The sequence below is a fragment of the Chrysemys picta genome, chromosome 10 (genome assembly GCF_011386835.1).
Source record: "Chrysemys picta bellii isolate R12L10 chromosome 10, ASM1138683v2, whole genome shotgun sequence".
Taxonomy (NCBI): Eukaryota; Metazoa; Chordata; order Testudines; family Emydidae; genus Chrysemys; species Chrysemys picta.
Window position 1 is genome coordinate 25,898,258 of NC_088800.1, and position 12,828 is coordinate 25,911,085.

The window sequence follows — 12,828 nt, forward strand, 5'->3', positions numbered from 1 at the left end:
ACATAAAGTGAAATTTACACATACAGAAGTATTAAAGTAATAAAGATGAGACAAACTGCAGATTTATTTTGCTTCTGAAACTTGCTTCAAGAGTCTGCAGTCAGGATTTCCTGGTGTGATGCACTGTCTTTTAAAATACAAGAAATCTGGCAATGGAGAGCTCAATTCTATTAATTTTTGTTGTTGTTTTTAAACCTGGACTGAAACAGTAATCTTTCAAACAACTAATCTGAACAAAAGCTGGTAACTGAACATGGTAACTATAAGCTGATAAACTGGCTGATCAACTACTCTCTAACCTCAATACTTATTCTCCCCTTTAAACAAAAACAAAAAACAATGGTTTCCTGCATCTTTATTTGCAAGTTACAAATCAGCAAATAGCTAAAATTGTAAGAACACAATGATTAAACACAAAGAGAACAAACTTACTAGATGATTCATAAGGGGTGTGTGTGCTTTCAATGTGGCACTGCAGCTGGAAAGGTGTGGGAAACTGACGATAACAGTGCTGGCAGGTGGTGTGGCTTTCCCAACTTTCACTGCTCTGCTTCTCAAGCTCTAAATGGTGTTTCATGTGGTTCATAAACCTATTAAAGATAGAGAACAGGTGCATAAGCTAAGTTTAAACAAAAAACATACTTGACAAATTTGACATGAAGTATGTAAAGTGGAAAACACTGTTGAATAGGAGCACTTTTCAAGTGAATTGTAATGAGACTTATGGTTCTTATGATTTCTAAATTGTCAAAAATTTCATAAATGGAAGTTACAAATAAAAAAAACAAACCTTTCAACAGATTAACCGAAAGACATCCTGAATATTAAATTAAAAAGGCACTATCATCTCAAATATACTCTGCAGTATAGGAAATCTATAGTATTATGTCATATTTGCTTATAGTCATGCCAGACTATGTCAGAGGGACAAGGTGGGTGAGGTAATATCTTTTATTGGACCAACTTCTGTTGGTGAGAGAAACATACTTTCAAGCTTACACAGAGCTCTTCTTCAGATCACCTTCAGGTATGGGGGCCTGACAGTGACCTGAAGAAGAGCTCTTTGTCAGCTCGAAAGCATGTGTCTCTCATCAACAGAAGTTGGTGCAATAAAAGATATTACCTCACCCACCTTGTCTCTCTAATATCTTGGTACCAATACAACAACAACACTGCATATAACGATACATAGGATGCTTTCCAAATTTCAAGAAAGGACAGTCCCTGCTACAAAGAGCTTATAATCTAATGAAGGGAAACGAATAAAACAAAATAAACGATCTTTACACAAGTCAACTCAATTCACTCTAAGCAGCATAGCAGAAGTGGGTTTTAAAGAGTGACTGAAACATGGACAGGGAAGAGGCCCTGCAAAGGAGCATAGGGAGACTATATCTTATATAAGGGATTCCCTCCCCACAGGCATATTGTAGGAGTCATGTCCCCGAGTATGCTGCCATGAAACCTTGTGGAGTAATGGGGGGGGGGGCATGTGCATGCCCCTCAAAGCCCACATTCCACAAACCAAAAAGTAAAAGTCATTCAACAGAACCATCCCATCCCCCTGAATTCCTTTCTACTTTCAGGAGCTTTATTTAGAGATCAGCTTTAAAGTACAGGGAGGAAGGTTGGCATGTTATTGTTTGTACATACAGTAGAATCTCAGAGTTATGAACACCAGAGTTACAAACTGACCAGTCAATCACACACTTCATTTGGAACCAGAAGTACACAATCAGGCAGCAGCAGACATCCCTCTTCCCCCCCCCCCCAAAACAAATACAGTACAGTACTGTGTTAAACGTAAACTACTAAAAAAAGGAGGGGAGCAAAATTTTTCTTCTGCATAGTAAAGTTTAAAAGCTGTATTAAGTCAATGTTCAGAGTTAGGAACAATCTGCATTCCTGAGCTGTTCGTAACTCTGAGGTTCTACTGTACCCCCTTTTTCTTCTTTCATAGGCCTACACAAAACTCTACTGTAGGAGACTTGCTACAGGAGGCATATTGAGGAGACAAGCTAGTCACTGGGGGTGAAGTGTGCAAATGATAAAAAAAACTAGGAGAGTGGTAAATAATGACAAGAACAGGTCAGTTCTACAGAGTGAACTAGATCACTTCGTAAGGTGGTTTCACTTGAACAATCTGTGTTTTAATACAGCCAAATGCAAGATCACATCTATAAACAAAAAAATGTAGGTCACACTTACACGTAGGAGGACCGTATTTTGGAATGCCTGTCTCTGAAAAATCATCATGATGCATAACCAATTAAACATGACCTCCCAGTGTGATGTGGTTGTTAAGACCACTAACAAGATCCTTGGATGTATAAGCAGGGGAATATTGTGTAGAAATAGGTAGGTGATATTACTACTGGATAATACTTGCATGAGCCCATTACTGAAATACTGCATCTAGTTCTGGTCCACACTTGAAAATGGATGTTGACAAGATGGAAAGGGCTCAGAAAAGAGCTACAAGAACGATTCAAGGTCTGGAAAATCTGTATTACAGAAGAGATTAAAGAAGATCAATCTATGTAGTTTATCCAAGAAAAGGTTAAGAGATGACTTGATTATAGTCTGTAACAACAAACAAGGGGAGAAGATTTCTACAGTGCTCTTTAATCTAGCAGATAAAGGCATAACAAGATCCCATGGCTGGAAACATAAGATAGATAAATTCTGATTAGATGGTAAAATGCAAATTACAGCAAGAATTCTTAACTATTGGAAAAGCTTGCCTATGGATGTGGCAGACCCACACGTTTGATGATGGCACTAGCATGGTCTGAAACAGAGATTCCCTTCATTCCAACGGCTCATCCACAAAGTGGTAAGGGGAAATTTCTCAGGCACCAATCCAAAAGATCCTATAGAAGAGTAGCTGGGTACAACATTAATGTCATCTGACATCATGTCCACCAGAGTCTACAGAAGGTGAAGGTTTCTGGTGCTTTAGCTATGCAACTTCAGGAAATCAGCTGCATTTTTGACCAACTAGAGAGTCAATGCCAAGGCAGCACTCTTTAGACCTGTACAACAGTAATACAAATAACAAGAAGGCTTGATTGTGGTTCAGGCACTATGGTCACATAAATCAATTATTAAAACAGAAAATGTAATAAGGAATAATGAAGGGTTACAGGACAGAGTCAACAAAAGAATATTGGCAACTTCTGACTTTAACATGAATCAAGAGATAATAAGGAGAGTAGCAGTCAGCAACAGAGTGAGTTGACAGTGACAGGATACTTCCTTGACTGATCAGAATGATAACTAGGAAGAGTCTAGAGAGGCCTGAATACTGGTGATTGGAGGGCACAGCTACCAGTACCTCTGAGGACCAAGTAACTTTGAGAGCTAAGGGAATGTTTCATGATAGAAGCACAAGCCCCAAGGAGAGGAATCCATTAGCTAGTGTATCTTTGTAAGAGACCCAATGTGTTCACTTAAAAGAAAATAATCTATTAAAATATTTTGTCACCAATTAAGTTTATTGGTAAGTCAAATACTGTAAACAACTAAACAAAGTATTAAATATTGTAAACTAACAATATCTTTTTAAAATGAAAATATTCTTATATGTAATACTACTTATAGACTATTTCCAAGATGAGCTAAAAGAGGCTCTTATTTTTAATAGAAAACTATTATGCACAGAAAAAGACAAACAACTTTCTTCAACCCACATCAAATACTGTTTACAGTTTTTAAAGATAAATGAAAGGAAGGAAATGCCATAGCCAACAGCAACTATCAAATCATGAGAGCAAACCCTTTGAAGGTCTGACAGCATACAATATTTTCCAGCTGCTTAAAAGATAAATTACTAGTAGTTTTATTTGTGAGTTAGTTTTTAAGTGTGTGTAATAGCAATTTTAATGCCTGCAATTATAAGAACCTTTTGTTTTATTTAACGATATGAGTTTAATGTTATCACAAGCCTGTTCATTTTAAACTTGCAGACTATGCCCTTTGAAGGCCCAGTCCATTTTTCAGTTTTACATTCTGCTACATCAGCTTCCCTTACAGGCGTCTTACGAAAAAGAACTACGACCTTAACTGCCAAAGCAATTGTGATACAAACTTGCCTACCTATTGAAACAGCTTATGAAAGCTGTTTGTTGCATTTGAAATTAAAGTTATTCCATCAAAAGAAGAGTTTTTATACTGGTTACATCACTACCAATTACTCATCGTGGACCCCTAAAGGTAACTATACTGAAATCTACTGTTTATGTCATCAATCTGGATGGCAAATTGTAAAAAGGTAATGTGTTGCTCTTTCAATTTCCATACTACCACAACCAGACTCATTAAAGCATACAATACTCTTTATCTTGGAAGTATTAAGATTAGCCATTCTAATTTGTACAAAATTTAAGTTCCAAACATACACACATAGTGAAAAATGAATTAAGTTTTACTTTACACTGAAGTAACTTTATAGCATTAATTTTCAAATTAAGTCTTATACATAAAATGCATCTTTACAGTCCAGATACAATTGTGACTACATGACTTTTAATTTTCTTTTTGTTACTAATCTGTAGTATCTAGCAGTTACAGAAGTGAATGTTTAGATACCTTATGTTATTTTTAAGAACTTTCAAACAGCTGAAGCACTTAAAAGTTGTATGAGTCTTCTGTTCCTGTTGTACCCGCTGGACATCACCTTCATGCTTTCCATAATAAAAGTCATTAACTAACATGATCAATTTTCCTTTCTCAGATTCAGCAGTCTTACTTGGTGTATTTGAACATTCTGTTTTGGACATTCCCAGAAAGAAGTTATTTACCAAATCTGGACAACAATACTGAAAAAGAGACACAAGTCTAAGTTACCAAATTGCACTAAAAATGCTAACCTTGCTATACCTGCATTTTTATTTCCATTACTGTGGGACATGTTCTCACTTTGCTTTTACACCTATGTCTATTCTGGATGGTATCTGCTCTTGTGTTATTGCAAATACAAAAATACATAAGGATAGGATTTAGATAATTAAACACCAAGTATTTTAAAATGCCTACAAAGGGTTTTTTCTTTTATGTTAATATGACTACTATAAATCACAAGGCAGAATTACTACCTTGTTTTATATGTTGATTAAAAAATATTCTGAAATGTACAGCACAATTCAAATTTCTCCAATCTTCATTTTATTAATTAGAAAACTATTCTCCCTCCTAACATAAAATTTAAGCTGAGTAAAACAGCTGCTTTGTTAAACAAAATATTTGTATGCATGAGTTTGTTGACAACTATGAAGAAAGCTGTATTTATTTTTTAAAAATTTGACTGTCTCTTAAAAATATCTGTATATATAAAACACCAATGTGCTGAATTGATTAGAGCAGATAATTGATAGTAAAAACATAAAAGTTTTCTTTCCCAACTCCATGAATGAATTTAGAATATGGAAAGTCATCTACCATCCATGGCCTCTGCTTCCCTAGCTAAAATAGAGATAATGTTTACATAGCTAACAGAAGTATTGCAAAACTTAATGTTTAGAAAGAACTTTTGAGTTCTTCAGCTAGAAGGTGCTATATTGTTGTCCAACAGTAAACAAAACTGGAATGCTTCCAAGGACAACTTTTGCTAAACAACATGCCTTGCTGCGTAGTACTAATTTCTCTGACCCCAGTTTGTGATAAGCTCATTTCCTGTTGTAGGTGAAATGACAGTCCTTGACATATTTATCCCACTAGGTTAACTGAAGATGTATTTTATTCATAAAAATGTGCAAGTTAATAAAACCAAACAAACCCACTTTCTTCAACAGTATCTTTCAGCACTAAATTCTCCAAATGAACTTAACTTTTCTCTAACAAAATGATCACGAATGGATCAAAATTGAAAAGGTGCAATTGAGTATATATACATTTCTGAGAGGAGGAGAGGAAAAGAGTAATTTTCTCTCTTTTATAAACAGCATCTTTTTTATTTTGCACTGTTCCTGGCCCATGAAGGGGGTCATATTTTGCCTGTACAAACAGTAATTCGTAGGCATTTAGGGTTCAATTCTTCAAGAGTCTGAACTCCCGTTGCATGAGAGTTGAGGATCATCAACACTATACATGAGGTGCTAAGACCCTCACAGAACTGGGCTATAAAAAGCCTATGAGGTTTTTATTTACATATGACAAAGCAAGAGTGCACCTTTCAAAAGGACCAGGAACAATGAAAAAACAGGTGAAAATTAATCTCATTTTGCTAATTTCTTTTTCATTCTTCTTTGCTCATGGGTGTGAAAAACATTCAGCATCTCAGCGAATTGGGCCCATGATGAAAATATCCAAAGTGCAGAACATCTGTAACTTGTCATAAAAATTTGACCCCTGTTTTACAACTCTGCTTAAACCCAAAATGTTTATAATTACTTTTCACAAATACAAAAAACTTTTACCTTCATGTGATTTTTTAAAGGATCCATAAGATTGAAGTGAATATTGCATTTTGGACAAGCTCGTGGAAAAGGTGCTCCATTTTTAACATTGCTTGATGTAGTATTAGTACCTGTAAAATGTGAAGTGTACATTAGGACTCCAAATTTACAGTCCATCACAAGAGTAATTATGACAAAACGTCTTAGAAGTCCAGAAAAATACATGGTTTAAAATGAAATCTATTACAACTCAGGTGACAGTGGTGGCTGTAATTAAAGACTGAATTCCAACTGCCATTATAATTACCCTTTCATTTTCAAATTCTTTTTGGTGACAACTTGCACACAATATTACTGTATGTCCAAAAATACTTTAAGAGTGGAAGAGATAACAAGAGCTAGATGATCTACCTATCTAAGGTCCTTATGCAGCACTACTTATGCAGTGATTTTAAGACAGCATTTAGAATTTTTGTTTTCATTTTGAGAGCATCAATTCTTGGAGGAATGTATATATTTTACACCATGTTCTCAACATCAACAGGACAGGATTTAGTCTGACCACTTCTGGAAAGGAGTTACATGACTTGGCTATTAGTGATGAGAGTATTGTTCTCTCTGCCAGGTAGTTGGAACCTAAGCCTATTCAGCTGCATCATTCGTGCTGATCTAAGATGTCTTTGAGGTTCATGGAGAATAAATAGGTATCTCAGGCACTACACCCACATTCATGAGAGAATAGTGTTTTCTCTTATTAACATAAAAATTGTTTGCCACCTGCTAATCAGTTTGTATTTAAATGTTGGAATAGCTCATCTTTAGTGAATATTGCTTATATCTGGGCTTAAGCTCTCTTGGAGCTGCCAAAATCAGAGCCAGCTGCCTCTGTAGATGAAGTTCTCTCTTTGGCATACAGTCCTATCTAGGTAAGCAGTTTAGACAAAAGGAGGAATAAACACAGGAGGGCTGGGTTTTTTTTTTTTTTTTTTTTTAAAAGAATACATATGAACTATTTGAGGTCAACTGTAATCTACCAGACTATGACCAAAGGTCACAACAGTCAACACACCACCTTATAAGAAGAACCAGGCAACATTATTCATTTTTGGCCTGCGGGAAGAGAGGAGGCAAAAAATTAAGAATTGGGTCAACTGAAACATTTCATAAACTCACGTAGCTTTTGCCAAATTGTTTTAATGAATATGCTAATCTAAAATAGCTAGAATTCCTCTCCTTTTGTAGGGAGGGAGAGGCCTATCGGAGCGCAAAAGAAGAAGCTATTTCAAACTAAATCAACAAAATTGCTATTAACAGGATTTTTTCTTTGGGGAGGGGATTTCTGCAGTTGCAGGTCCGAACAGGAAATTCTTCATTCAGAGAATCCTTGCAATCTTGGTTATTAATCTTCAAAAAAGGTACTATTTTGCTATTCCATTTTTTATATATAGATTCTAAGGTAATGTGATTTAACTCTGGGCCAATGAATTCTAAATATTCATATCTTCACAATTACTGAACCAGTTAACTTTATTCTTGACTTGCTTTATAGAGATCAATGAAACTCAAAACAAGCCACATCTGAAGACTAAATATACTGTAACATTTGTAAGGCTTCAGTGTGTATTATATAGAGTATTAAAAATACCTCTTTATATAAGAAGAGAACATATTTTAAGGCATAGGCACAAGGGGCAGGCAGAGCTGTTGAGTTAACTCTGCCTTAACTTCTTAGTGTTGATCGTTCAACTTTAACATTGCATTAGTGCTAGCTTTTTCCATGGAACAGATACATGGATTTAACAGCTAGACCATTTAATCTACCCTACCTTTTGAAGAAACATTTTGTGATGGTGTTACTGTTGGAGAGTTAACTGAAGGTGATACAGTTGAATTGCTTCCAGCACCAACCTCATTAGGCTTGGCCTTTTTTGGAGTAACACTGTTGGCTTCAGAAGTAGCTGGACGCTTAGACACAAAACCACTCTCATTCAGACCTATAGCAATTTAAATTAAAGAACCTCAGTTTTTTCATAGTATATTACCAATCTCTTACTGATGATTACTTTTTAAATGGACAAACAAGTCTAAACAAATAATAGTTATTAAAATCTCCTCTACCCAATAAGCCGTTTATAAATTAGGAAAATTATGTTTGTTTGAGTCAGCCATCAATACTTTGAAGTTAATGTGATGTGAATTAATAAGAAAATAGACTGCAGCCCCCTCATTTAAGACACCTCATATATTTGTTGGAGCCTACCTAAAGAGCCTGGTCTTTCTGATCCCTCTTCATCTAGCACAGGCCAAATTTGCGTGCCTAACCACAGATGGCTATAGCATTAGTCACTGCAATGCATACCATTTGGAAGTGCCTTTTCATTCTTCTCTTCAACAGAATCTCTCTCTTTTACTTAGCATTCAGTTTTAGTTTATGTATTTGATGTTTCACTCCATATTCTTTATGAAAATATGTTTATGACATGAATATGATATAACTGAGATATACTTTATGCAAGATGGCTCATGTAAGATATCACTGGAAAGGTTATGGTTTACTGAATGTGATTATCCAATTTGTATGCTTGTATCATTTCTGTATCTGAAGTTAGGAATATGTACCTATATTTCAAATGTGTTACTTTGGGTGTCACCCCCAAGTAGTCTTTCAGGTACAACTATGGAAAAGCAAGGCAGGGCTAATGGCCCATTAGCAATGACAATGGACTGTGAAAGAGCTTAGTCTTCCTGTGGACGCTCCAGACAGCCTATGAGTAATGGCTGCCACAGCTCTGCAGAGACATGGGTCTGAGTCACCTGGTACTGGACCCATCCCTTGGAAAGCCAGTGTTCTGTCACTGGGAGACAAAAGGTTCCTACCATACACAAGAGCTACAGAAGGCAGGGGAATGACATCATTGTGGTTCTCCTCTGCCTCCACACCCAAAGAGACACTGAAAAACACCCGAAAGCAAGAACTGAATTGTGGGGAGAAGGGCTGAGCCCAAGCTGGAAGGGTGTCTGGCTTGTGAGTAATAATACCTGAGGTCTCAAGCTGGAGACCAGTGCAGATGCCTTTCAAGACTTTCTGTAATCTGCCTGCAACATTAACTAGGATGAGAAATTACTATTTGTAACCAATTTCTTTAGTGAAACAAGCTCATTTTCAGAGTAGCATCCAGCAGACTTAGTCTGCATCCACAAAAATAACAGGAGTAATTGTGGCACCTTAGAGACTAACAAAGAAATTTGTTAGTCTCTAAGGTGCCATAAGCTCAGTTTGTGTGTTTTGTTTTATTTGCTTAGTAATCTGCTTTGTTCTGTTTGCTACCCCTTTAACCACTTAAAATTCATCTTTTATAGCTAATAAACTTATTTCTTGGTTATAATATAACCCCGTTTGTGCAATTCATGGGGGCGGGGGGGGAGATGAGAGGCTGTGCATACCTTTCTCCACATTGAGGGAGGAGGCAGATTTCATAATATACCTTTGGGTCTGCACCCCAAGGGAGGTGGACACCTGAGTGCTGGGGCAGGTCCCTTAGGCTGACGCTTCCCAGAGCTATTCTCAGTATCTGTGTCATTCTGCAGTTGGGTGTGGCGCTGCCTGCATGTGTGCTGGAGGAGGCTTAATAGCCTGGCTCAGCAAGACAGGTAAAAGGGTGCCCTGGCTGGCAGAACAGGCGGCCTCAGTGATATCCCAGCACATCGGGTGGCACCTTAAGGGGTACAACCCATCACAATGTATGTTACTTACTTCTGTCAAAATGTCTGAGATTTCAGTTTGTATGCAAGATCTTATATAAAATGAAAGTTGCGCTATAGATAATTCCCAACTATCCAGAAAATGGTAATTCTCATTTGCCATTTGAAGGAAAAAGAACTGAAATAGCTTCCAAAAGGTTGGAGGGGAATTAGAAGCAACAGTTTGCTAGTGCCCTATAAAAATGCAAAATATTAAAAGCAACTTTCAAATACATGTATATCAATGGCCCGATTAGGTCCATTAGAAAAGCTGTGTGCCTTTTTTCCAGTGCCAAGTTCCCCTAAAGCCAGCATGTCTGGCACTGGATGATTTCCCCTGCATAGGAGAATCATCCAATATCACCCACTCAATGTACTGGTGAAACCAGGTAACCGAAGGCATGTCGGGGGAATCCCTACATGCCAGTAGTGTGTTCCTGGCTGCCAGGACAGTTCCTGAGGACCACTGGGAACTACAATAAATTAGACACCAGCTTTCAGACTTCTATAGTCTATACTGGGGACTGGACCAACAACAGGGTGAGAACAGAAAATAGGTCCTGTGCACTCCCTTCTCCACTCTCCAGCTGCATTCAGCACTTCTTGGGTGGAATTGAGAATCTGTCCTTATCTTTCCTTACAAACAACAGAAGGATAGCTGATCTCTTGGAGAATTGTTAAAGAGCTCACTTTTTCACAAAAAATGAAAACTAGGACTTAACGTGGCGACACCCACCTAAATTGCAATTGTGACTCTCATTCATTACCACTTGTACAAGAAAGTCTTTGTCGTAATAACTAGTTTTGTTACAGCAATTATGAATGTCACGTGGATGTCAGTACAAAAATTGTATGTAGTATTGTTGTAGCCGTGTCAGCCCCAGAATATTATAGAGACATTGTGGGTGAGAGAATATCTTTTATTGGACCAACTTCTGTTTGTGAGGAAGAGAGGCTTTTGAGCTTACACAGAGCTCTTCTTCAGCTCTATAAGCCTGAAAAATTGTCTTCTTCACCAACAGAAGTTGGACCAATCAAAGATACTACCTCAGCCACCTTGTCTCTCCAATACAAAGATCCTAATGCCTATTGAAACTGCCTTCATTATGCCCTATAATGAGAATGTACTTAACTTTTAGCTCAGACTTTTATACTTAACCAACTTAAAAAGCTGTTTTGCAGTCATAATTTCTAATGATTCAAACCCAGTCATTTTCTGAAGTGAACATGTTAAACATTTCCCATTCAGTTTATGCAACTTTTGCCCAAGGTAATTAAAAATTGCTAAATCAGATCTGGGCTACTCATTGGGTATTATCTTTCTTTAGTGCTTTTGTTTACTTATACATGCACTGCTAAGTGTGTGAGCTTCTTGCTGGGGCTTCTGTGTGTTGATTAGCAATGGCTGTTGTAGAGCTGGTACCAAATATGTATTCTTCTGTACCACTGAATTTACTTGTGCAATGGGCCTGTGAACAACAATGGATGCTGTAGATGTGACTATTAGATGTATTTGTATAATTGACTATTCAGGTTGAACCGACTTAGTGGAACCACCTATAAAATACCATTTTTTTCAAAGTCGTGTGTCAGAAGAAAATCAAGTTTCAATATAATTTGTAATATTTCCTATCAATAAGGAATTATAAAAAAAACTTCTGATGTGTTCCAAGAAAAATATACACCATTAAGAATTCTGTTCCATATTTACAATGGTGCACATTCTCACACGGTTTCATGCAACTCCAAATATGTTACTAGGAGTAACACAAACAGCAGGAGAGTACATATGCTCAAATTAGCGTGGGATAGTTTTCTGTGATTCTACATTAGAAGAGTCAAGTTAATTCTATTAAGTTGTCTCTTTCAGAATAGCCATCCTAAGAGTAGGAGAATTTGTTTACAATAGTAGATAAGAACAGAATTCAAATGCACACTGAAGAACAGCTGCAGTTATACTGTGAAAAATGCTATTTTAAACAAAGAAATTCCAAACACTGTGTAATAACCAGTAAAACTGGTTGCCAATCTGAAAACTAGTCAATTTTATAGAACTATCACCAATTTACATGGTCTGAACCTTGCAAACACTGACGCACATGCTTAACTTTTATTTCAATGAGACTACTCATAGTAGTAAAGTTAAGCACATTCATAAGAGATTGCAGGATGGAGCCAATTGCCCAGCTTTAGGAGACCACTTAAGCACATAAGTCCCACTGAATTCTGAGCTCAAAGTTAAGCATGTGCTCGAGTGCTTTTCTGAATTGGAGAATAAATTAGTTAGAGGTAGTTACTAAGAGGCTTGTGAAATCTGAATGATCAATAGTCACCTGAGCAGGACAGTTACTGACTGTTTGATAATAAATACATATATTGGTGCAACACCTCTCACCCATAGCCCAATCCTCCCCTCAGACCAATTTACACTGGTAAAATTCGAATGACTACAATGAGTTGCAATTTACACCAGCATGAAAGAAGACTTAGGCCTACGGTTTTTATTTTGGGCTACAGATTTTTAACTTTAAAAAATAACACTTCAGAAAGAATCACACCACCTGACAGGTGTTGAATAAAGCGTTGAATTTAACAGGTATGATTAAGTATTTACTTTTGGCTATACTAGGGGTTGGCAACGTTCGGCACGCGGCTCGCCAGGGTAAGCACCGTGGCGGGCCGGGCCAGTTTT

At 37.0% G+C, this 12,828-nt stretch overlaps 1 protein-coding gene across 16 annotated transcripts in view; it reads right to left on the minus strand.

The window, feature by feature from the left end:
• ZNF280D (zinc finger protein 280D) overlaps nt 1–12,828 on the minus strand; it is an 85,743-nt gene that overhangs the window by 29,427 nt on the left and 43,488 nt on the right. For all 16 annotated transcript variants that reach the window (XR_010590720.1, XR_010590721.1, XR_010590716.1 and 13 more), the window contains 4 exons: nt 8,222–8,389; nt 6,417–6,526; nt 4,591–4,820; nt 433–590 (listed from right to left, as the gene is read on the minus strand). Coding sequence is in view for 10 of the 16 variants with exons in the window: in XM_065558247.1 (XP_065414319.1) it covers nt 433–590; nt 4,591–4,820; nt 6,417–6,526; nt 8,222–8,389 (666 nt within the window). In the remaining 6 variants the exon portion in view is untranslated. The remainder of the gene's footprint in view (nt 1–432; nt 591–4,590; nt 4,821–6,416; nt 6,527–8,221; nt 8,390–12,828) is intronic.